Source organism: Salvelinus fontinalis, chromosome 18 (assembly GCF_029448725.1).
Source record: "Salvelinus fontinalis isolate EN_2023a chromosome 18, ASM2944872v1, whole genome shotgun sequence".
NCBI lineage: Eukaryota > Metazoa > Chordata > Actinopteri > Salmoniformes > Salmonidae > Salvelinus > Salvelinus fontinalis.
In genome coordinates this window covers 29,965,155-29,991,560 of record NC_074682.1, presented here as the reverse complement: position 1 = coordinate 29,991,560, position 26,406 = coordinate 29,965,155, and the positions used below count along the sequence as shown (strand labels likewise).

The 26,406-nt window shown below is 43.0% G+C and overlaps 1 protein-coding gene across 1 annotated transcript; it reads right to left on the bottom strand.

Moving 5' to 3' along the window:
* Positions 1 to 358: 358 nt before the first annotated feature.
* On the bottom strand, positions 359 to 25,967 carry slc6a14 (solute carrier family 6 member 14). Its single transcript, XM_055870211.1, has 15 exons — positions 25,758 to 25,967; positions 25,153 to 25,327; positions 15,223 to 15,354; positions 12,065 to 12,226; positions 11,693 to 11,831; positions 11,387 to 11,519; positions 9,888 to 10,028; positions 9,672 to 9,807; positions 9,439 to 9,531; positions 9,221 to 9,346; positions 3,534 to 3,652; positions 3,325 to 3,424; positions 2,568 to 2,677; positions 2,267 to 2,434; positions 359 to 520 (listed from the first exon to the last, which is right to left on the bottom strand). The coding sequence occupies exons 1-15, from the start codon at positions 25,965 to 25,967 to the stop codon at positions 359 to 361; spliced, it is 2,106 nt and encodes a 701-aa protein (XP_055726186.1).
* Positions 25,968 to 26,406: the final 439 nt, after the last annotated feature.

The window sequence follows — 26,406 nt, the reverse complement described above, 5'->3', positions numbered from 1 at the left end:
TAGTTTCAATAGAATCCATTTAACAAACAGCGAATAGCAGAGAGAGTAGTCCTTTATTGCGGTCAAACGTTACCAGGCTGACAGACACAATACAAAGCACACAGAGCTTAGACTAAGTGGTCATTAACATGTCAGTTTAAGTTAAGGCATTGACATTTAACACGTAGAAAACATGTACACAAAAAAAACATTTAAAATCTGTGACGTTATGAACTAAAAAACTGACCACACCACAGTGCAAAGTGAAACTAAGCATTAATCATTGTGATCAGAGAGTGGTATACAACGCTTATAAAAATAGCATGAAAAGTGGTGATAACAAATGTTGACACCACACACACACACACCCCCCAGGGGGTTAGAGGCGTGTGAGGTGGTTGGAGATGTGGTTTACATTGTTGTCTGGCAGGTGGAGAGAGTTCTTCCTATAGTACCGTTGTCCGTCTGCATAACGCTCTTGCCGGTGGACCTCCAAGTATGGACCCCAACCCTCCACAGGAGAACACACAGCACACATACGCTGCAGACAGAGACACAATGCACTGTAATAGAGAGGATGCTTGGAGAGACACAGGCAGAATTTAGTAGGGAGACATTAACACTAGAAATGCTAAAGAAGTAACATTGGCTCCATTTTATTCTTTTTTATTACTCCACCATTTAAGTCAAGCCCCCCGCCGTCCTTGATTTTTACTAAATAAGTCTATATTACACACTGCAGTTGTTAGAATCTTAATATCGCAAACAGAACTGGAGTTGTAACCAGTTTTAGAAGGGAATGTCATTTTTCTTATGGTTTTGCAGTAAGTTATGATGGGGAGAAAGGGTGTGTTGATGAGCGAGAGGAAGCGAATAATGCATAATTAAGAACAGGGTGGGCCATTCTATTGCATTGGTATATTCTAATTATAATCTCAATATGGTATGTAAACTGGAAACTCTGAAACTGGAAACACTTATCTCCCTCACTAGCTTTAAGCACCAGCTGTCAGAGCAGCTCATAGATTACTGCACCTGTACATAGCCCATCTATAATTTAGCCCAAACAACTACCTCTTTACCTACTGTATTTATTTATTTATTTTGCTCCTTTGCACCCCATTATTTCTATCTCTACTTTGCACATTCTTCCACTGCAAACCAACCATTCCAGTATTTTTACTTGCTATATTGTATTTACATCGCCACCATGGCCTTTTTTATATTTTTATTTATTTATATATATATTTTGTTTGCCTTCACCTCTCTTATCTCACCTCACTTGCTCACATTGTATATAGACTTATTTTTCACTGTATTATTGACTGTATGTTTGTTTTACTCCATGTGTAACTATGTGTTGTTGTATGTGTCGAACTGCTTTGCTTTATCTTGGCCAGGTCGCAATTGTAAATGAGAACGTGTTCTCAATTTGCCTACCTGGTTAAATAAAGGTGAAATAAAAAATAAAAAAAGTACCTTATATCAGTCCACTGAATCCAAGCAGTCTTAGCAGTCTACTCTGGCCTACCTGGAGTACACAGTGAGATCGTGCGTAATTTACAATGGCAAGAAGACCAAGACGATTGGATGCACATGCTGCGTTAACGCTGCTACAAGATCTGAATGAAAACGACTCAGATGGTGGGGAAGAAATTAATCATGACATATCTGATGCTGACCCTCAGCCTGAATCTACACCTCATAACATGCCACACACACGCGCTACTGTCTATTATCTATCCTGTTGCCTAGTCACTTTACCCCTACATACATGTACATAGCAACCTCAATTACCTGTGCACATCGACTTGGTACTGGCACACCCTGTATACAGGGCATTAGGAAAGAATTCAGAACTCTTTACTTTCCACATTGTTACGTTACAGCCTTCTAAAATTGAATTTGTTTTAATCCCTCAATCTAAACATAATACCCTGTAATCACTAAGAAAGAAAAAAAAAACAGGTTCGTATTAATTTTTGCAAATGTATTCAAATAAAAAAAACAGAAATGTCACATTTACATAAGTATTCAGACCATTTACGCAGTACTTAGTTGAAGCAACTTTGGCAGCAATTACAGCCTAGAGTCTTCTTGGGTATGACACTACAAACTTGGCACACCTGTATTTGGAGAGTTTGATTTGATATACTGCATGCATTTTGACCTGAACTTTCCAGGACCTGGGTTTGATACCTGGCTAGAAATGGATTGACAATTCCAGGAGAAGTTCCAAACACTCTCAGAAGTCCTAAGCATCCACATCTCTGCCAGACACACCTACCTGCCAAGGGTTTCCTTGGGCACAGAGTATTTTCCAGATGGCGACGAGGGGTATCCAGATGAGACAGAAGGCGATCATACACCATCCCAGAGCCACGCCCCACACAGGGTACTGCACCATACCGTAGGATGGCGGACGGAAAGTCAACAACGACCACACCAAGATCACCTACACAACACACACAGGCATTAGAGAAGTGTGTATGCGTGCCAGAAAAAAGGGGTTAAAGAAATGAGGACCCTGGAACAGAGAGCCAGGTAGGATAGAATCTAAGTTAAAGAGAAAGACAGAGAGTACTCACAGTGATGACAGCAGGAGTAATGAAAAACCAGCATGCTCTCCACCACAGCCAGAAGAGAGAGCTCCTCGTCCCAATCATCATCTCTATGTCCTTAATGAAACGATTTCCTCCTTCAAACAAACACAGAATGTGCCATACTCTATAAAATGTACTATATTGTATATAGCTATAACATAACATGCAATATATACACTGAGTATAAAAAACATTGAGAACACCTGCTCTTTCTACTGACCAGGTTAATCCAGGTGAAAACTATGATCCCTCATTGATGTCACTTGTTAAATCCACTTCAAAATCAGTATAGATGAAGGTGAAGAGACAGGATTAAGGATTTTTAAGCCTTGAGACATGATTGTGTATGTGTGCCATTCAGAGGGTGAATGGGCAAGACAAAATATTGAAGTGCCGTTGAACAGGGTATGGTAGTAGGTGCCAGGCGCACTGGTTTGTGTCAATAACTGCAATGCTGCTGGGGTTTCATCCACCGCCCAAAGGATAACTAGCCAACTTGACAACTGTGGGAGGCATTGGAATGAACATGGGGCAGCATCCATGTGGACCGCTTTCGACACCTTGTAGAGTCTGTGCCCCAATGAATTGAGGCTGTTCTGAGGGGGAAAACCGGGGGGGGGGGCACCCTAAATGTTTGGTATACTCAGTATATGTAGCTATAACATAAAATATCCTCTACATGTACCCATCACATAATATATGCTGTAGATGTAGCTATAACATGTAATATACTTCCATTTACCATAGAAGTAGAATACCCCAACAAGCTCCAGCAGAGCAGCGATCAGTAGAACAAAGCCAGCACAGAACTGATCCATCAGAGTCACCCAATATATCCCTGCCTGGAGTGACACACACACACACAGTAATCACACGCACTCACAATAAATTAATGTGAACGAAATTATGGTATCTAAGGACCTATTTTAGTTATGGTAACTAAGGACTTACCTGGGTTACGCACGGCAGGCCGAGCAGGAAAAGGATGGCACAGGTTCCCACAGAGATGATAGAGCGTTTTGATTTGAACCTTTCAGGGAAGGCATCCTGTAGGCAGGTGGAGATGACCTCTAAGGGAACACGGAAAGAGGTCACTGTCCAGGTCTAGTTAGTAGTGTGTGTGTTTGTACACACACACACACACACACACACACACAATGCCTTCGGAAAGTATTCAGACCCCTTTACTATTTCACGGTACAGCCTTATTCTAAAATGGATCAAAACTTTTTTCCCCATCAATCTACACAATACCCCATAACGACAAAGCACAAACAGTTTATTTGAACACATTTATAAACAAATGTAACCTGAAATATCCTATTTTCACATGTATTCAGACCCTTAACTCAGTACTTCGTTGAAGCACCGTTGGCAGCGATTACAGCCTTGAGTCTTCTTGACTATGATACTACAAGCTTGGCACACCTGTATTTAGGGAGTTTCTCCCATTTTACTCTGCAGATCCTCTCAAGCTCTGTAAGGTTGGATGGGGAGCGTCGCTGCACAGCTATTTTCTGGTCTCTCCAGAGATCGGGTTCAAGTCCGGGGTCTGGCTGGGCCACTCAAGGACATTCAGAGACTTGTCCCGAAGCCACTCCTGCGTTGTCTTGGCTGTGTAATTAGAGTTGTTATGTTGGAAGGTGAACCTTCTCCCCATTCTGAAGTCCTGAGCAGGTTTTCAGCAAGGATATATGCACTTTCCAGTGTTTATCTTTCCCTCGATCTTGACTAGTTTCCCAGTCCTACTGCTGAGAAAAAAACAAAAAAATTCACACAGCATGATACTGCCAGATTTCCTCCAGACGTGACATTTGGCATTCAGGCCAAAGAGTTCAATCTTGGTTTCGTCAGACCAAGGAATCTTGTTTCTCATGGTCTGAGAGTCCTTTAGGTGCCTTTTGGATAATTACAATTGAGCTGTCAGGCGCCTTTACATTTACATTTTAGTCATTTAGCAGACGCTTTTATCCAGAGCGACTTACAGTAGAGTGCATACATTTTATAACTTTTTTTTTTTTTACATACTGAGACAAGGATATCCCTACCGGCCAAACCCTCCCTAACCCGGACGACGCTATGCCAATTGTGCGTCGCCCCACGGACCTCCCGGTTGCGGCCGGCTGCGACAGAGCCTGGGCGCGAACCCAGCCCAGCCTGGGCGCGAACCCAGAGACTCTGGTGGCGCAGCTAGAACTGCGATGCAGTGCCCTACACCACTGCGCCACCCGGGAGGCCTTTCACTGAGGAGTGGCTTCCGTCTGGCCACTCTACCATAAAGGCCTGATTGGTGGTGCTGTAGAGATGTTGTCGTTCTGGAAGGTTCTCCCATCTCCACAGATGAACTCCGGGGCTCTGTCAGAGTGACCATCGGGTTCTTGGTCACCTCCAAGGCCCTTCTCCCCCGATGGCTCAGTTTTGCCATGCGGCCAGCTCTCGGGAAGAATCTTGGTGGTCCCAAACTTCTTCCACTTAAGAATCATGGAGGCCACTGTGTTGTTGGGGACCTTCAATGCTGCAGGAAGGTTTTGCTACCCTTCCCCAGATCTGTGCCACGACACAATCCTGTCTCAGATCTCTACGGACAATTCCTTCAACCTCATGGCTTGGTTTATGCTCTGACATGCACTGTCAACTGTGAGACCTTACATAACAGGCGTGTGCGCCTTTCCAAATCATGTCCAATCAATTAAATTTACCACAGGTGGACTCCAAATCAAGTTGTGGAAACATCAAGGATGATCAATGGAAAGAGGATGCGCCTGAGCTCAATTTCAAGTCTCACCTGAACAGAGCAAAGTACAGAGAGATCCTTGATGAAAACCTGCTGTAGAGCGATCAGGACCTCAGATTGGGGCAAAGTTTCACCTTCCAACAGGACAACGACCTTAAGCACACAGCCAAGACAAAGCAGGAGCGACTTTGGCACACGTCTCTGAATATTCTTGAGTGGCTCTGCCAGAGCCCGGACTTGAACATGATGGAACATCTCTGGAGAGACCTGAAAATATCTGTGCAGCAACGCTCCCCATCCAACCTGACAGAGCATGAAAGGATCTGCAGAGTAGAATGGGAGAAACTCCCCAAATACAGGTGTGCCAACCTTGTAGCGTTATACTCCAAGAATATTTGAGGCTGTATTCACTGCCAAAGGTGCTTCAACAAAGTCCTGAGTAAAGAGTCTGAATAATTACAGTACCAGTCAAAAGTTTGGACACTCACTCAAGGGCTTCTGTATTTTTAATTATTTTCTACATTGTAAAATACATCAAACCTAAGTAATAACACATATGGAATCATGTAGTAACCAAACAAATAGGGTTAAACAAATCCAAATATATTTCACACTTGAGATTCTTCAAAGTATCTACCCTTGCACACTCTTGGCATTCTCTAAACCAGCTTCATGAGGTAGTCACCTGGAATACATTTCAATTAACAGGTGTGCCTTGTTAAAAGTGAATTTGTTGAATTTCTTTCCTTCTTAATGCATTTGAGCCAATCAGTTGTGTTGTGACATGGTAGGGGTGGTTTACAGAAGAAAGCCCTATTTGGTAAAATACCAAGTCCATATCATGGCAAGAACAGCTCAAATAAGCAAAGAGAAACAGTCTATCATAACTTTAACACATGATGGTCAGTCAATACGGAATATTAAGAACTTTGAAAGTTTCTTCAAGTGTAGTCACAAATCCATCAAGCGCTATGATGAAACTGGCTCTCATGAGGACCGCCCCAGGAAAGGAAGACACGGAGTTACCTCTGCTGCAGAGAATAAGTTCATTAGTAACCAGCCCAAATAAATGCTTCAAGTAACAGACATCTACTATTCAGAGGAGACTGTGTGAATCAGGCCTTTGTGGTTGAATTGCTGCAAAGAAACCACTACTAAAGAACACCAATAAGAAAAAGAGACTTGCTTGGGCCAAGAAATACAAGCAATTGACATTAGACCGGTGGAAATCTGTCCTTTAGTCTGATAAGTCCAAATTGGAGATTTTTGATTCCAACTGCCATGTCTTTGAGACGCAGAGTAGGTGAACGGATGATCTCCGCATGTGTGGTTCCCACCGTGAAGCATGGAGGTGGTGGTGTGATGGTGCTTTGCTTGTGACACTGATTTATTTAGAATTCAAGGCACACTTAACCAGCATGGCTACCACAGCATTCTGCAGCGATACACCATCCCATCAGGTTTGCGCTTAGTGGTACCATCATTTGTTTTTCAACAGGACAATGACCCAACAGACCTCCAGGCTGTGTAAGGGCTATTTGACCAAGAAGGAGAGTGATGGAGTGCTGCATCAGATGACCTGGCCTCCACAATCCCCCGACCTCAACCCAATTGAGATGGTTTGGGATGAGTTGGACCGTAGAGTGAAGGAAAAGCAGCCAACAAGAGCTAAGCAAATGTGGGAACTCCTTCAAGACTGATTGGTCTTATGGGTGGGTCTTAAGTATTCCAGGTGACAACCTCCTGAAGCTGGTGGAGAGAATGTCAAGAGTGTGCAAAGCTGTCATGAATGCAAATGGTGGCTACTTTTGAAATATCTCAAATATATTTTTTGTTTAACACTTTTTTGGTTACTACACGATTCCTACACAAACTTTTCACTTGTCCCGTATATATATATATATATATATGTATATATATATATATATATATATATATATATATATATATATATATATATATATATATATATATATATATATATATATATATATATATCTCAGCCCTGGGTTAAAATGCATGCACATTTTATTATTTGTTGTTTAAATACTTATTTTTCTGTGCATTTTAGTATTTTAGTATTTTGTACACCAACGTCAAACGGCTGAAAATATATTTTTGTTATGGAAAATATACACTGCTCCAAAAAATAAAGGGAACACTTAAACAACACAATGTAACTCCAAGTCAATCACACTTCTGTGAAATCAAACTGTCCAATTAGGAAGCAACACTGATTGACAATAAATTTCACATGCTGTTGTGCAAATGGAATAGACAAAAGGTGGAAATTATAGGCAATTAGCAAGACACCCGCAAAAAAGGAGTGATTCTGCAGGTGGTGACCACAGACCACTTCTCAGTTCCTATGCTTCCTGGCTGATGTTTTGGTCACTTTTGAATGCTGGTGGTGCTCTCACTCTAGTGGTAGCATGAGACGGAGTCTACAACCCACACAAGTGGCTCAGGTAGTGCAGTTCATCCAGGATGGCACATCAATGCGAGCTGTGGCAAAAAGGTTTGCTGTGTCTGTCAGCGTAGTGTCCAGAGCATGGAGGCGCTACCAGGAGACAGGCCAGTACATCAGGAGACGTGGAGGAGAACATAGGAGGGCAACAACCCAGCAGCAGGACTGCTACCTCCGCCTTTATGCAAGGAGGTGCACTGCCAGCGCCCTGCAAAATGACCTCCAGCAGGCCACAAATGTGCATGTGTCTGCTCAAACGGTCAGAAACAGACTCCATGAGGGTGGTATGAGGGCCCGACGTCCACAGGTGGGGGTTGTGCTTACAGCCCAACCCCGTGCAGGACGTTTGGCATTTGCCAGAGAACACCAAGATTGGCAAATTCGCCACTGGCGCCCTGTGCTCTTCACAGATGAAAGCAGGTTCACACTGAGCATATGAGCACATGTGACAGACGTGACAGAGTCTGGAGACGCCGTGGAGAACGTTCTGCTGCCTGCAACATCCTCCAGCATGACCGGTTTGGCGATGGGTCAGTCATGGTGAGGGGTGGCATTTCTTTGTGGGGCCGCACAGCCCTCCATGTGCTCGCCAGAGGTAGCCTGACTGCCAATAGGTACCGAGATGAGATCCTCAGACCCCTTGTGAGACCATATGCTGACACATGCACATTTGTGGCCTGCTGGAGGTCATTTTGCAGGGCTCTGGCAGTGCACCTCCTTGCACAAAGGCGGAGGTAGCGGTCCTGCTGCTGGGTTGTTGCCCTCCTACGGCCTCCTCCACGTCTCCTGCTACCACTAGAGTGAGAGCACCGCCAGCATTCAAAAGTGACCAAAACATCAGCCAGGAAGCATAGGAACTGAGAAGTGGTCTGTGGTCACCACCTGCAGAATCACTCCTTTTTGGGGGGTGTCTTGCTAATTGCCTATAATTTCCACCTTTTGTCTATTCCATTTGCACAACAGCATGTGAAATTTATTGTCAATCAGTGTTGCTTCCTAAGTGGACAGTTTGATTTCACAGAAGTGTGATTGACTTGGAGTTACATTGTGTTGTTTAAGTGTTCCCTTTATTTTTTGGAGCAGTGTATTTCACAGCGTTTTAGATGCTACAATGACTCTACACTATACTTGCTTGTTTTGTCACAAACTGAAATTAGGTGAACTATTCAAATTTTAGCAGTCAGGAAGTGGCAGTGCAATTTCTGCATAGTGCATCTTTAAATCCATGGTAGTGTATGAGTATTTTCAAAAACTTTCCAAGTGTATTTCCAAATACATTCCAATATTCAACTACTGGTCTTTTCAAATAAAAAAATATCTAAATACTTACTTCCAAATGTTTTTGAAAGTAATTGAAATACCCCAAATAGTTAGCAGTAACTGAAATACCCTGGTGTGTGTGTCCCATGTGCATGGGTGTGTGTTTGTCTGACTGACCTATGCCAGCGAACTGCGAGTCCAGTCCAAGGGTGAGCAGCATGAAGAAGAAGAGGATGGACCAAAGAGGAGAAATGGGCAGCTTGGACAGGGCATCAGGGTACGCAATAAATGCTAGGCCAAAACCTACACGCATGCGCACACTTTGTTAGTGTTTGTTAAGTGGATATTGTGTCAGTAAGGTAAAGTTAAACACAGTACAGTGGTGTACTACTCACCTGCCTGGGCCACCTCTGATACAGGCTTTCCATAGACATGAGCCATGTGACCTAAGATGGAGAAGATGGCGAAGCCTGCAAACACACTGGTACCTATAGAGTGACATTAAACAGGAAAGGAAAAACAATGTACTGGAACACAATGAAACCTTGAAAGTGATCTTCAATGTATATTTTCTTCTTTATGATACCATTAGCATCCATCTGGTGCGTGTGTGGTGTTTGAGTCGTACCACAGTTGGTGAGGCAGACGGTCAGTGCGTCCTTGAACACATTGTTGTGGAACTTGTTATATGAAGACAGGGCCGTGACACCACCCCACGCTACTGACAGAGAATAGAAGATCTGTGTGGCTGCATCTCTCCACACCTGCCAGAAAGACCTACTATTTAGTTACTTCAGTAAGGCATGTGTATTTTGAGTTGACAGGTAAGAGGTTAGGCTCTAACCTCTGCCTCGCCCAGTTTTGTTAGGTTGGACTGGGAGCCAATGTAGAACTCGATCCCGTCTCTGGCGCCCTCTAGTGTAACTCCCCGGATCAGCAGGATCAGCAACACCACATAGGGAAACGTAGCGGTGAAATACACCACCTGGGGACAGACACACACAAAAATATTAGAGACACACGCACATCCGAAAGACACACATTAGAAAGACAGGACCAACTCACACACTAGTGGTGAGCAGGTCAGCTCTTTGTTCGCCCGCAATTGCTAATAACCCATCCACAACCACCCGACTATATGTGATAAGTTTAAATCGGAGGCCCGCACCCGACCCTAACCCTCTATATAGAAAATGTTGTAGGTTACCGTAAGGTTTTTTTTTTGGTACAAAGTTTGCCTGATTTCAGATATGTTTTTGCTTGTAACTTCCAATGTTTTGGTAGGCTATTTGTAAGTCAACTTGTCTATAATTAGATATGTGCAGCATCTCTTCTGTCATTATGTTGCCCAAGACTAAATAAACCCTTGCTTACAAAAATCTAATTGACATTGGTAAAGTTCAGTCATCTCTGATACTTCCATGGAGCAAAGACATTTAGGGACCAGCAAGAAAATCAAATAACTAAAACTGAAAAGATGTGTAAAATTTCCAAATAATATCAGTTTGACCGGTTGTAAGGAAATAGAAAGCTATGAAAACAACCCAACGTGTTTCTGATAAGATTTCAGTTCAGCTTGGATGCATATTTTGTGGTTGAAATACTATCAGCTTTTATGATGCTGATAAAGATAGCACCGCGACAGACAGTATCTAACTGCAGATTTGCATTCTCTCAAGATGCTGAAAGAAAGAAATCATATTTCTCCACTCCTGTGAGTATAAATGTTGCCTACATTTGCTGTATCATTTTACTGCAAGAAATGCTTAAATTCTGCAGGAGTTAATATTAAGGCTAAGTGAGAGGTTATAGACCTACAGTCAGTGTCCAGATTTCACTTTCCATTTAACCCATCAACAGCAGGCTACAATTCCCTTGACATGCCATAGGCCTATTTGAAGTCCCTGTCTTGTGACTGTGAGGCACTGTACAAATTTGACAATCACACATAACACTGCTATCATCTTCTTTTACCACTTCAAATATGACTTTTCTGGCCCTCCCTTGTCTTTATTTTCAACTCTCCATTTCGCAGCTTTTCTCTAAACTCAGACATTGTCCTTTTTTCCCCTCCGTGGAACGACGTTAACTTGTCCTGCCCGTTCCAAATGCATTTGGCGACTGGCATGTAAGCTATTTGGTGCACGTACAGTTAGGCCCTACAGCTTATGCACTAATGCCAGCTAGCCTAAAATAATGAAAGGTATCGTTTTCCCTTTATTCAATATTTCATGACCCTAAACCTGCCCGCCTCGTGGATATAACCGCAGCGATTGTGGGTTGGTTATGAGTCAACCCGCACATCTCTATCACACACACAAACAGGAAATGGGTCATACAGACTTTCCCTGAAGACTTGATGCCTTTGTAAAGGGCAGCAGCGATGAGCAGCCATCCCAGTAGCAGACAGAGAGCCAGATGCCAGACCACCGGACCGGTCTCATCCAGACCACTAGACCTTTGTAAGGCCACCAGGCTGGGGATAGACAAAGAGATTGTCTGACTGTAAGGTGGTCAATTTTACAGACAGGATCAGTTTCAACATAGCATTATAAAGACAACCTGGCATTCAACACAACCTGTGCGACCTCTGAAGTATTTTCAACTGAGTGAAATTCAAATAGAATAAAGTGTGTGTGTGCTACTCACTCCCAATACTGTTCGCTGGGGCTCTGTACTGGGATGCTGATGAGGTTTTCCATTGGGCAAGTCTCATTCTCCCACAGCGTCATGTTGGCTGCAATTACTGGTTCACTCCAGTTGGCAGCTAGGGTAATGTTGCACACTTCTATAGAGGTCAGAAGCCATTGTCAGTGGTAAAGTTACATGGCACTCTGTTCAGGTTCACCTAGGTCATGTTCATTAAAGCATATCATGGAAAACATTAATGTCAGATAATGGAAAATATTGGTCAAGGTTATTTTGTTTGGAGCCTAATTAACATGATAGAAGAGTAAAAGCTGTACAACAGGGAAACTTCACTACATCTTTAGATGTGACACTACATTATAAAACAGGTACCTCTAGGTGTGAGGCTACAGTTGCTGTTGGACCAGTAGAAACAGTCACTCCATGGCAGAGGGGACTGGAATGAGGCAAACATGTAGTAGAGACTGTAGGCAATGATGACGTTGTAGTAGATGCCTACTAACGTACTGACCAAAACCATAGCTACACCCACACCTGGAGAGGATAGGGAAAGGGAGAGTGAGGAGAGAAGGAGAGAGGGAGCAGGAATTGAGTTAGATGTAAATCAAGGCGGATTCTTCAATATTTTAATTTCAATTCACTTCCTGAATAGATTTAATCGTCACCATCCCTGATAGGAGTCACTTTATTGACAAGTTCTGTGAAGTTCCATCTTTATCACATACTGATTCAGCCGAAGGCAAACAGCCAGAACCAGTGCTTCCTGGTATACTGGTCAACCGGTCACATTGTAGTTCCTCATCTTAAGATTTATCTAATCAAGGAAGTTCCATTGAGGAAAACATGATCTTTTCCAAGGAAGACATAACAGAGAACACATGATACGTGAGACATTCTATGGTAGGATGTATCCGCCAAAGCACGCGAAAGAATAACTACAGTGGCAATGTACAAAAATTACACTGACCACAAATACACAATTCAAAGATTTTTTAAATTTATTTTTATTTTATTTTACCGTTATTTTACCAGGTAAGTTGACTGAGAACACGTTCTCATTTGCAGCAACGACCTGGGGAATAGTTACAGGGGAGAGGAGGTGGATGAATGAGCCAATTGTAAACTGGGGATTATTAGGTGACCATGATGGTTTGAGGGCCAGATTGGGAATTTAGCCAGGACACCGGGGTTAACACCCCTACTCTTACGATAAGTGCCATGGGATCTTTAATGACCTCAGAGAGTCAGGACACCCGTTTAACGTCCCATCCGAAAGACGGCACCCTACACAGGGCAGTGTCCCCAATCACTGCCCTGGGGCATTGGGATATTTTTTAGACCAGAGGAAAGAGTGCCTCCTACTGGCCCTCCAACACCACTTCCAGCAGCATCTGGTCTCCCATCCAGGGACTGACCAGGACCAACCCTGCGTAGCTTCAGAAGCAAGCCAACAGTGGTATGCAGGGTGGTATGCTGCTGGGTTACAGTTCATATAAGAAACTCAGTCACATTAAATAAATTCATTAGGCCCTAATCTAAGGATTTCACATGACAGGGAATACAGATATGCATCTGTTGGTCACAGATACCTTAAAAAAAAAAAGTAGGTGCATGGATCAGAAAACCAGTCAGTATCTGGTGTGACCACCATTTGCCTCATGCAGTGCGACACATCTCCTTTGTATAGAGTTGATCAGGCTGTTGATTGTGGCCTGTGGAATATTGTCCCACTCCTCTTCAATGGCTGTGCGAAGTTCCTGGATATTGGCGGGAACTGGAACACGCTGTCGTAAATGTCGATCCAGAGCATCCCAAACATGATCAATGGGTGATTTCATTTTAATCTCTGTGCATTCAAATTGCCATTGATAAAATGCAATTGTGTTTGTTGCCCGTACCTTATGCCTGCCACCACACAACACTCATCAAATGTATTTATAAAGCCCTTCTTACATCAGCTGATATCTCAAAATGCTGTACAGAAACCCAGGCTAAAACCCCAAACAGCAAGCAATGCAGGTATAGAAGCACTCATCACCATGTGCCCGGTACAGTTGAAACAGGGAATCATTCGTGAAGAGCACACTTTTCCAGCGTGCAAGTTGCCATCGAAGATGAGCATTTGCCCACTGAAGTCGGTTAAAACGCCAAACAACAGTAAAGTCAACGAGCAAGCTGATGAGCTTCCATGACACGGTTTGACATTTGTGCTGAAATTCTTCACTTGTGCAAACTCAGTTTCATCAGCAGTATGGGTGGAAGTGAAAAAGCCGGATGTGGAGGTCCTTGGCTGGCGTGGTTGCAGGCGGTCTGCGGTTGTGAGGCCGGTTGGACGTACTGCCAAATTCTCTAAAACATTAAATTCTCTGGCAACAGTTCTGGTGGACATTCCTGCAGTCAGCATGCCAGTTGAACACTCCATCTGTGGCATTGTGTTATGTGACAAAACATTTGTGGCTTTTTGTCCCCAGCACAAAGTTCACCTGTGTAATGATATACCACACTTATCAGGTGGATGGATTATCTTGCCAAAGGAGAAATTATCACTAACGGGGATGTAAACAACTTTGTGCTAAACATAATAACAAAATTAGATGTGCTTATGGAACATTTCTAGGATCTTTTATTTCAGCTCACAAACAAGTATTACTAAGAAATTGCTTACATGCACATCCTAGAGCAGTGTTTCTTAATCCTGGTTCTGGGGATCCAAAAGGGGTGCACATTTTTGTTTTTGACCTAGCACTACACACCGGATTGAAATAAACAACAAATATGAATCAGGTGCGTTGCGTAGTGTTAGGGTATAAAACAAAAACCAGGATTTGGAAACACTACCCTTGACAGTTTTATAACTAACCAATAGCAGTAGAGAAGGACTTGGTCCAATACGCACCATGAATGTGTTCTGTGTTTTGGCACATTCAGCAGCTAGAGGCCAGTCTGACAGAGTGACACAGTAACCCATTGGGCTTGGTAGGGTTATAGGTTTGCTCAGGGGTACATACAATAAATGGACTAGCAACCTTATAGGGTTAGCCCTGGGGCTAGACTGATAGTTCCTCCAGCTCATACATAGAGTTTAGATTCAGGTCATATGGTTAACCATTAATACACTGCTCAAACAAACTTGAGACAATTGTCTTCTAAGGTCAATAAAGCTGATCCCGTGGTGTAATGGGCTGGCTGCTCACACAACATTCAAATAGAGAGTAGTAGCAAACACTCCCAAAAGGTCTGAGTGGTGAAGTGAATGGATGAGTTCCTAGAAGTGGAAAGAAAAGTCATACAGCTGGTCCCAATTCACTCCTTAACCATTCCCTTTGGCCCTTACCCTTCAATGTCTGCAGATCTGAAGAGTCTGGCTAGGTATAAGCAGTGTAGTGGTGAAGGTTCCAAAAACATAGCTTATATCTTACATACTGTATCTGCAAACATCGAAGGGTTGAGACCAAGAGTAATGGGTAGACATTGAATTGGGACCGGTTTGGGCTTAGGTGGTAAATTAGGGGTAGAAGGGTTAGTCTTACCCTGAAATATGGGCAGAGCCCGCCACACATTGACAGGGCCTTGGCTGCAGAACTGACCAAAGGAACTCTCCAGGAAGAACAGAGGTATACCAGCAACAGCCAGCATTATGACATACGGGATGAGGAAAGCACCTAGAGACAGAGAGGACAGAAAACTTGACACTAATAACAAATGCAGGAATATGAGGTAGCCAGTGGATGGTGGGAGCGTATATGGGCTTAACTCCAATAATCTGAAATGAATCTTTAAGAATGTTCTGCCATGGTCTAGATTATAAGTGATTATAGGGTAGGATTCCCAAATAGCGGGACAAAGTCGGCCAGTAGGTGATTTTATTTGGCCCCCCAAGTTCTGACACATAAAATTATTTTGGGACATAAGACTAAAATCACCAGGAAATAAGCTTCAAGTGATTTTAATTTATGAAATCTGTTGCCATGTAAACCCACGCATAAATAGAGGCATGTGAGCTTATCTAGGTTTTAAATGATTCCGTTTTTGTCAAATACGTGATCGGTTAGGATTTTTGCGGTCAATTTGCAATGTTCAAATTTAAACTCAGCAAAAGAAGAAACTTCCCTTTTTCAGGACCCTGTCTTTCAAAGATAATTCGTAAAAATCCAAATAACTTCACAGATCTTCATTGTAAATGGTTTAAAACACTGTTTCCAATGCTTGTTCAATGAACCATAAACAATTAATGAACATGCACCTGTGGAACAGTCGTTAAGACACTAACAGTTTACAGACGGTAGGCAATTAAGGTCAGTTCGGAAAACTTAGGACACAAAGTGGCCTTTCTACTGACTCTGAAAAATACCAAAAGAAAGATACCCAGGGTCCCTGCTCATCTCCGTGAATGTGCCTTAGGCATGCTGCAAGGAGGCATGAGGACTGCAAATGTGGTCAGACATTGCAATAAATTGCAATGTCCACACTGTGAGACGCCCAAGACAGCGCTACATGGAGACAGTGTAACAACACTGTCTCCCATGTGTAACACCACCTGCACAGGATCGGTACATCCAAACATCACACCTGCGGGACCGGTACAGCATGGCAACAACTGCCCGAGTTACACCAGGAACGCACAATCCCTCCATCAGTGCTCAGACTCAGCCTATTGCGGACAGAGAGGCTGAACTGAGGGCTTGTAGGCCTGTTGTAAGGCAGGTCCTCACCAGTCATCACCGGCAACAACGTCACCATTGGGCACAAACCCACCGTCGCTGGACCAGACAGGACTGGCAAAAGTGCTCTTCACTGACGAGTCGCGGTTTTGTCTCACCAGGGGTGATGGTCGGATTTGCGTTTATCATCAAAGGAATGAGCGTTACACCAAGGCCTGTACTCTGTAGCGGGATCATTTTGGAGGTGGAGGGTCCGTCATGGTCTGGGGCGGTGTGTCACAGCATCATCGGACTGAGCTTGTCGTCATTGCAGGCAATCTCAACGCTGTGCATTACAGGGAAGACATCCTCCTCCCTCATTTGGTACCCTCCTGCAGGCTCATCCTGACATGACCCTCCAGCATGACAATGCCACCAGCCATACTGCTTGTTCTGTGCGTGATTTCCTGTAAGACAGGAATGTCAGTGTTCTGCCATGGCCAGCGAAGAGCCTGTATCTCAATCCCATTGAGCACATCTGGGACCTGTTGGATCAGAGGGTGAGGGCTAGGGCCATTCCCCCCCAGAAATGTCCGGGAACTTGCAGGTGCCTTGGTGGAAGAGTGGGGTAACATCTCACAGCAAGAACTGGCAAATCTGGTGCAGTCCATGAGGAGCAGATGCACTGCAGTACCTAATGCAGCTGGTGGCCACACCAGATACTGACTGTTACTTTTGATTTTGAGCTCCCCCTTTGTTCAGGGTCACATTATTCAATTTCTGTTAGTCACATGTCTGTGGAACTTGTTCAGTTTGTCTCAGTTGTTGAATCGTATGTTCATACAAATATTTACACATGTTAAGTTTGCTGAAAATAAACGCAGTTGATAGGGAGAGGACGTTTCTTTTTTTTGCTGAGTTTATAACTATAATCCGGCCCCCGACCATCTGCTCAAGGAAAAAGAAAAAAAAGAAATCAGCACACGGCTGAATGCAACTGGGGACCCGTTATACGGTATTGCGTTACTATTGAACAGGTGTGTCATTAGCGCACACTAAGCAAGCTTAGGTCACTGTGTATGTGTGTGTCAGTGGAGGCTCCTTCTCAGATGAAGGGGAGGACCATCCTACTCAGTGAATTTCAGAAAAACCTAATGTCAACATAAGATAAAACTATACTAAATATATTAATGTTACCAAAATGATTAAAACACTGTTTTGCAATGAGGGTCTACAGTAGCATCAACAGCACCTTCTAGGGTAGAATAATAGTGTAGGTGGAGGAAAAATATACTTTCCATCCTCCTCTGGGTACATTGACTTCAATACAAAACCTAGGAGGCTCATGGTTCTCACCCACTTCCATAGACGTACACAGTAATTATGATGACTTCCGGAGGACGTCCTCCAATCTCAGAGCTCTTGCAGCATGAATTGACATGTCCATCCAATCAAAAGATCAGAGAATTAATCTGGTAGTGAAAGCATAAGCTACAGCTAGCTAGCTAGCACAGCAGTGCATCAAGTGTGGTGTGTTGTTGACTCAGAAAGACAATAGTTGAACAGTTTTAAACAAATTCATTTCTTAAATTAAGGATAAGCAGTTCATTACCTTTCACTCACTTAGCTAGCTAAGGCAGCTAATTTAGCTTACTCAACAACCTGACTCAAACAGCGAGGAATGCCATTTATGTTAGCCAGCTGGCTAAGGCAATCCAACACTGCAACTCTTCCAAGTCAAGGTAAGCTTTCGGTTTTAGTAATGTATTGCCGCCAGTGCCTGCCAGTCTAACTGCTAGCTGTACACATAGATTGGATTGTGGGTTTACTAATGCATTAGTTCTAGTAGGCCTAGCTATGTAGACTATGACAATACGAAATATGGTATGTTTACATGCACACTAATAATTTCATATTAAACTGATTATGGCACTAGGCAGATTATGCAATATTCATATACACACACAACTTTACTCTGCTTATCTTAAATCGGCGTAAGGTAAAAATCTAAGTAAATAAATGCCGATTAAAACTCCTGGTTTGCTAAGTAATCTTTGAAATGAGTAGGACATGTAAAAACATCTTAAAAAGAAAAAAAAAGGCATTCCAGAAGTGTATTGGTTCTGTGCGTGTGCTTGCACCTGCCAAGCACACTGCCCTCTTTAGAGCGAGTGAAGTGTGTTGGGCGCAACAATGTACAATACTGTTCAAAGGTTTGGGGTCAATTAGAAATGTCCTTGTTTTTGAAAGAAAAGCAAATTTATTTTGTCCATTAAAATAACATCAAAATGATCAGAAATAAAGTGTAGACATTTTTTATGTTGTAAATGACTATTGTAGCTGGAAACGGCAGATTTTTTATGGAATATCTACATAGGCCCATTATCAGCAACCATCACTCCTGTGTTCCAATGGCACATTGTGTTAGCTTATCCAAGTTTATCATTTTAAAAGGCTAATTGATCATTAGAAAACCCTTTTGCAAATATGTTAGCCCAGCTGAACTTGTGCTGACTAAAGAAGCAATAAAACTGGCCGTCTTTAGACTCGTGGAGTATCTGGAGCATCAGCATTTGTGGGTTTGATTACAGGCTCAAAATGGCCAGAAACAAATAACTTTCTTCTGAAACTCAGTCTGTTCTTGTTCTGAGAATTGAAGGCTATTCCATGCAAGAAATTGCCAAGAAACTGAAGATCTGGTTCAGTGCTGTGTACTACGCCCTTCACAGAACAGCGCAAACTGACAAACCAGAATAGAAAGAGTGGGAGGCCCCGGTGCACAACTGAGCAAGAGGACAAGTACATTCGTGTCTAGCTTGAGAAACAGATGCCTCACAAGTCCTCAACTGGCAACTTCATTAAATAGTACCCTCAAATCCAATCAAATTTTATTGGTCACATATACATGGTTAGCAGATGTTAATGCGAGTGTAGCGAAATGCTTGTGCTTCTTGTTCCGACCATGCAGTAATATCTAACAAGTAATCTAACAATTTCACAACAACTACCTTATACACACAAGTGTAAAGGAATTAATGAGAATATGTACATATAAATACATGGGTGAGCGATGGCCGAACGGCATAGGAAAGATGCAGCAGATGGTATAGAATACAGGACATACATATGAGATGAGTAATGTAAACATTATATAAAGTGGCATTGTTTAAAGTCACTAGTGATACATTTATTACATCCAGTTTTTATTATTGAAGTGGCTAGAGATTTGAGTCAATATATTGGCAACAGCCACTCAATATTAGTGATGGCTGTATAACATTCTTGATGGTCTTGAGATAGAAGCTGTTTTTTAGTCTCTCGGTCCCAGCTTTGATGCACCTGTACTGACCTCGCCTTCTGGATGATAGCGGGGTGAGCAGGCAGTGGCTCGGGTGGTTGTTGTCCTTGATGATCTTTTCTGCCTTCCTGTGACATCGGGTGGTGTAGGTGTCCTGGAGGGCAGGTAGTTTGTCCCCGGTGATGCATTGTGCAGACCTCACTACCCTCTGGAGAGCCTTCCGGTTGTGGGTGGAGCAGTTGCCGTACCACACGGTGATACAGCCCGACAGGATGCTCTTGATTGTGCCTCTGTAAAAGTTTGTGTTTTTGGTGACAAGCCAAATTTCTTCCGCCTCCTGATCACCACGCTGTCTGTGTGGGTGGACCATTTCAGTTTGTCCGTGATGTGTATTCAGAGGAACTTAAAAACGTTCCACCTTCTCCACTACTGTCCCGTCGATGTGGATGGGGGGTGCTCCCTCTGCTGTTTCCTGAAGTCCACGATCATCTCCTTTGTTTTGTTGATGTTGAGTGTAAGATTATTGTCCTGACACCACACTCCGAGGGCCCTCACCTCCCTGTAGTCCGTCTCGTCGTTGTTGGTAATGAAGCCTACCACTGTACTGTCGTCTGCAAACTTGATGATTGAGTTGGAGGCGTACATGGCCACGCAGTCATGGGGGAACAGGGAGTACAGGAGAGGGCTGAGAACGCACCCCTGTGGTGCACCAGTTTTGAGGATCAGCGGGGTGGATATATTGTTACCTACACTCACCACCTGGGGGCGGCCCATCAGAAAGTCCAGAACCCAGTTGCACAGGGCGGGGTTGAAACCCAGGGCCTCAAGCATTTTTTAAATTGAATTGAATTAAATATTTTTAATTTCAACTTTATTTAACCAGGAAGGCAAGTTGAGAACAAGTTCTCATTTACAATTGCGACCTGGCCAAGATAAAGCAAAGCAGTTCGACACATACAACAACACAGAGTTACACATGGAGTAAAACAAACATACAGTCAATAATACAGTAGAAAAATAAGTCTATATACAATGTGAGCAAGTGAGGTGAGATAAGGGAGGTGTAGACAAAAAAGGCCATGGTGGCAAAGTAAATACAATATAGCAAGTAAAACACTGGAATGGTTGATTTGCAGTGGAAGAATGTGCAAAGTAGAGATAGAAGTAATGGGGTGCAAAGGAGCAAAATAAATAAATAAATACAGTAGGGAAAGAGGTAGTTGTTTGGGCTAAATTATAGATGGGCTATGTACAGGTGCAGTAATCTGTGAGCTGCTCTGACAGTTGGTGCTTAAAGCTAGTGAGGGAGATAAGTGTTTCCAGTTTCAGAGATTTTTGTAGTTCGTTCCAGTCATTGGCAGCAGAGAACTGGAAGGAGAGGTGGCCAAAGGAAGAATTGGTTTTGGGGGTGACCAGAGAGATATACCTGCTGGAACGCTGAGATAAGGGGGGACTTTACCTAGCAGGGTCTTGTAGATGACCTGGAGCTAGTGGGTTTTGCGACGAGTATGAAGCGAGGGCCAGCCAACGAGAGCGTACAGGTCGCAGTGGTGGGTAGAATATGGGGCTTTGGTGACAAAACGGATGGCACTGTGATAGACTGCATCCAATTTATTGAGTAGGGTATTGGAGGCTATTTTGTAAATGACATCACCGAAGTCGAGGATTGGTAGATTGGTCAGTTTTACATGGGTATGTTTGGCAGCATGAGTGAAGGATGCTTTGTTGCGGAATAGGAAGCCAATTCTAGATTTATCTTTGGATTGGAGATGTTTGATGTGAGTCTGGAAAGAGAGTTTACAGTCTAACCAGACACCTAGGTATTTGTAGTTGTCCACATATTCTAAGTCAGAGCTGTCCAGAGTAGTGATGTTGGACAGGCGGGCAGGTGCAGGCAGCGATCGGTTGAAGAGCATGCATTTAGTTTTACTCGTATTTAAGAGCAATTGGAGGCCACGGAAGGAGAGTTGTATGGCATTGAAGCTCGTCTGGAGGGTTGTTAACACAGTATCCAAAGAAGGGCCAGAAGTATACAGTATACAGAAGCATAATGATGAGTTTGGAGGGTACTATGGTGTTAAATGCTGAGCTGTAGTCAATGAACAGCATTCTTACATAGGTATTCCTCTTGTCCAGATTGGTTAGGGCAGTGTGCAGTGTGATTGCGATTGCACCGTCTGTGGACCTATTGGGGCAGTAAGCAAGTTGGAGTGGGTCTAGGGTGTCAGGTAGGGTGGAGGTGATATGGTCCTTGACTAGTCTCTCAAAGCACTTCATGATGACGAAAGTGAGTGCTGCGGGGCGATAGTCGTTTAGCTCAGTTACCTTAGCTTTCTTGGGAACAGGAACAATGGTGGCCGTCCTGAAGCATGTGGGAACAGCAGACTGGGATAGGGATTGATTGAATATGTCCGTAATCACACCAGCCAGCTGATCTGCGCATGCTCTGAGGACGCGGCTAGGGATGCCGTCTGGGCCGGCAGCCTTGCAAGGGTAAACACGTTTAAATGTTTTACTCACGTTGGCTGCGGTGAAGGAGAGCCCGCAGGTTTTGGTAGCGGGCCGTGTCGGTGGCACTGTATTGTCCTCAAAGCGAGCAAAGAAGTTGTTTAGTTTGCCTGGGAGCAAGACATCGGGGTCCGCGACGGGGCTGGCTTTATTTTTGTAGTCCGTGATTGACTGTAGACCCTGCCACATACCTCTCGTGTCTGAGCCGTTGAATTGCGACTCTACTTTGTCTCTATGCTAACGCTTAGCTTGTTTGATTTTCTTGGAGGGAATAACTAAACTGTTTGAATTCGGTCATGTTTCCAGCCGCCTTGCCCTGATTAAAAGCAGTGGTTCGCGCTTTCAGTTTTGCTCGAATGCTGCCATCAATCCACGGTTTCTGGTTGGGGAAGGTTTTAATTGTCGCCGTGGGTACAACATCACCGATGCACTTGCTAATAAACTCGCTCACCGAATCAGCATATACATCAATGTTGTTTGACGTGATCAAAGCAATCTTGAAAAGTGGAATCAGATTGGTTGGACCAGCGCTGAACAGACCTGAGCACGGGCGTTTCCTGTTTAAGTTTCTGTCTATAGGCTGGGAGCAACAAAATGGAGTCGTGGTCAGATTTGCTGAAAGGAGGGCGAGGGAGGGCTTTGTATGCGTCATGGAAGTTAGAGTAACAATGATCCAGAATTAGTCCAGCCCGGGTAGCGCATTTGATATGCTGATCAAATCTAGGGAGCCTTATTTTGATCCATTGTCCTGGGTGGTGGACAAAACAGAGGATCCGCTTCGGGAAAGTCGTGTTCCTGTCTCAACGTCAACAGTGAAGAGGCGACTCCGGGATGCTGGCCTTCTAGGTAGAGTTGCAAAGAAAAAGCCATATCTCAGACTGAAGATTAAGATGGGCAAAAGAACACAGACACTGGACAGAGGAACTCTGCCTAGAAGGTCAGCATCCTGGAGTCGCCTCTTCACTGTTCTGGTTAGAGACAGTTTGCTTTGTTCTGTGAAGGGAGTAGTACACAACACTGACCAGATCTTCAGTTTCTTGGCAATTTCTCACATGGAATAGCCTTCATTTCTCAGAACAAGAATAGACTGAGTTTAAGAAGAAAGTTCTTTGTTTCTAGCCATTTTGAGCCTGTAATCGAACCCACAAATGCTGATGCTCCAGATACTCAAGCAGTCCAAAAAAGGCCAGTTTTATTCCTTCTTTAAATCAGAACAAGTTTTCAGCTGTGCTAACATAATTGCAAAAGAGTTTCCTAATGATCAATTAGCCTTTTAAAATGCTAAACTTGGTGTCACGATCGTGTTGACGTGAAAGAGAGGACCAAGGCGCAACATGACTTGAATACATCTTCTTTAATATAACGACGAAGATGAACACGTAACACTTATACACAAAACAAAAACAACAAACGATCGTGAAACCTAAAACGCAAGTGCACACACAAACTACTTACGTTCGACATAAACATCTACAATGACCCACAAACAGCTAAAGCCTATGGCAGCCTTAAATATGGCTCCCAATTAGAGACAACCGAAATCAGCTGTCTCTAATTGAGAACCCATTCCGGCCACCATAGACTTTCCTAGACAACTACACCCAACATAGACACAGCTAGACACATACACTCAACACAAAACCATAAACTACAACCAACACCCCCTCTACCATATAATACCCCAAAATACACACATACCCCATGTCACACCCTGACCTAACTAAAATAATAAATAAAACAAATAATACTAAGGCCAGGGCGTGACACTTGGATTAGCTAACACATTGTGCCATTGGAACACAGGAGTGATGGTTGCTGATAATTGGCCTCTGTAGATATTCCATTTAAAAATGTAAAATAATAATAATAATTAAAATCCGCCGTTTCCAGATACAATAGTCATTTACCACATTAAAAATGTCTACACTGTATTTCTGATCAATTTGATGTTATCTTAATGGCCAATTTGTTTTTGCTTTTCTTTCAAAAACACGGACAGGTGACCCCAAACTTCTGAACGGTAGTGTGTCTTAGAAGTAGTTTTCACATAAAACGTTACATGTCCGAACTCAAAATCAAATATGCTTCCCAAACATAACAGCTGTGTAATAAACGTTCTACCAATAGCTGTGGTAGAACGTTTATTTTGATTACCGATTTTTTGCATTTATCAGAGTGCCATCAGGTAGCCTGATTTCAGATGTGTCCATGTAAACAGGATTATTAGGCAAATCGTTGTTCTTGCAAAGCGTGTAAACTTTTTAAATCAAACTTTTAAATTAATCTGACTATCCACAATAGTCGCATTATTGTATGCATGTAACCGCACTCGATGTAGGCTGTGCAGTGGTTAGCAGTTAGGGTATGAAGGTTTGACTTAGATACATATTTTCACCTGGTCACAGACAGCTGTTGTGTTGTGCACTTAACACCAAGCAAAGGGAAAAGGTGAAAGGAGAGAGAACGTAGATCCGAGAAGGAATTATTCAACAAGCAAAGTGATGATGCTGTATGTGCCTGCTATGAAGGTGAACGGGTGATCAGGGGTGGATTCATTCCACCCATTCTGTTGCAAAACATTTCTTAAACAGAAGGAAACGGAACAAAACGGGAAGAAACTATCAGAATTTGTCCAATAGAAACTCTACTTTTAGATGTTCCGTGTTGCCACTGTTTGGACTAGTGACTATAGCCTAGATCAGCTAGATGATGGCAAGAGTGTGCAAAGCGGTATTGAATGTTTCACCATCCGTCACCTTGATTAGTCAAATTTGGCTCTCAACCTGTGTACCTATGTTATAAACTTTCCTCCGTAGGCTAGGTTGTAGCAACCTCATGATGGGTATTGGGCAAATTCAAGTATCATGTAGTAGACTAAACATTGAGCTGGGTAAATGGAGTATGAATGACAGTCATCCAATAGGCTGTAATAGAAATTAGGCCATTCTCAAAAATCATCCTCCCTAATCTTAAACTGCACCGAGACCCACTTGTGTGTGTGTGTGTCCACTTACCTCCTCCATTCTTATAGGCCAGGTAGGGGAACCTCCATACATTCCCCAGACCCACAGCATAGCCAATCATAGACAACATGTATTCCCTCTTATTGGTCCAGTTCCCCCGGTCAAAATTCTCATCTTTGCTGCCCACATGGGAGTCCTGCTGCTGCTTCTCATGGTCATCCTTAACCTGTATCACAGACACCCAGACAGACAACGCAAGCACGCACATAGTAAGTGAGAGCATACTTCATAAAGTTTAGAAGCCAATGTCAAGCCATTGTTACAAACATGCAACACACTGGATTTCGTTTTTATTAATTTACAGTGAATAGCATCCCACCCGTGACAGAGAAGTAGGCTATACAGTTAAATTCTCAATTCCAGATTAATTTGAATTCTACCTGTTATTTGGACAGCGCAAATAATAGCATATTTACCCATTAATCGCTTCATACACTGTATGCGTTTATCTTTATAAGTAGGCTAACCTCCTCCCCAGTTAAATAAATAAAAAGGCAGTCGTCAGAATGAAGTTGCTTTGGTCAAAATATCGTTCCTCCCGCAAACAACCATGATTTAATTAACTGCTACACCAAGACAATTGCATATCATCCTACCATGTCAGTGGCCGCGGGGTTTTTAAATATTACGTCTGTGAAACTGCTCCAATATTTCCTAAGTTTGCTGCTGTTTGTCACATTAAGAAGTGATGTGATGAGAAGCGTTTGTTTGGGACAGACAGGTACACAGTTACCTACTCCCGTGAGCCTGAGTGACACGCTCGTCTCTCTAGCCAATCGCCGCTCTGATCCCGAAATCATCTGCATTACCCGCGTACCAAATTATAGCTTGAGTGAAACGTTTGAAACCGCGTGCGCCCGCATGCGTGTGTGTGTGCATTTGCGCGTGCGTGTTTCCAACCAGAGTGCTAAAACATACTGTACCCATAGTATTTTCTTGTAAATAGACCTAAGTCGTTCATTATTTTGTCCTCTTTCAGATATGACTAACTATTTCCAATGGTGTAAAAAGTACCCAATTGTCATACTTGAGTAAAACTAAAGATATCATAATAGAAAATTACTAATGTAAAAGTAAAAGTCACGCAGTAAAATACAACTTGAGTAAATGTCTAAAAGTGTTTGGTTTTAAATATACTTAAGTATCAAAATTAAATGTAATTGCTAAAATATTAATTTTTCCACATTCCTTATATTAAAACCAGAAGGCACGATATTCTTGTTTTTTTATTTATTTACATATAGC

Excerpts from the sequence above, each read along its gene's own strand:
- slc6a14 (XM_055870211.1), bottom strand. The coding sequence starts at position 25,967 with ATGCAGATGATTTCGGGATCAGAGCGGCGATTGGCTAGAGAGACGAGC. Across the intron at positions 11,832-12,064 it reads CTGTAGCCTCACACCTAGAG|AAGTGTGCAACATTACCCTA; the intron begins GTACCTGTTTTA and ends TGACCTCTATAG. Across the intron at positions 3,425-3,533 it reads GCCTGCCGTGCGTAACCCAG|GCAGGGATATATTGGGTGAC; the intron begins GTAAGTCCTTAG and ends GTGTCACTCCAG.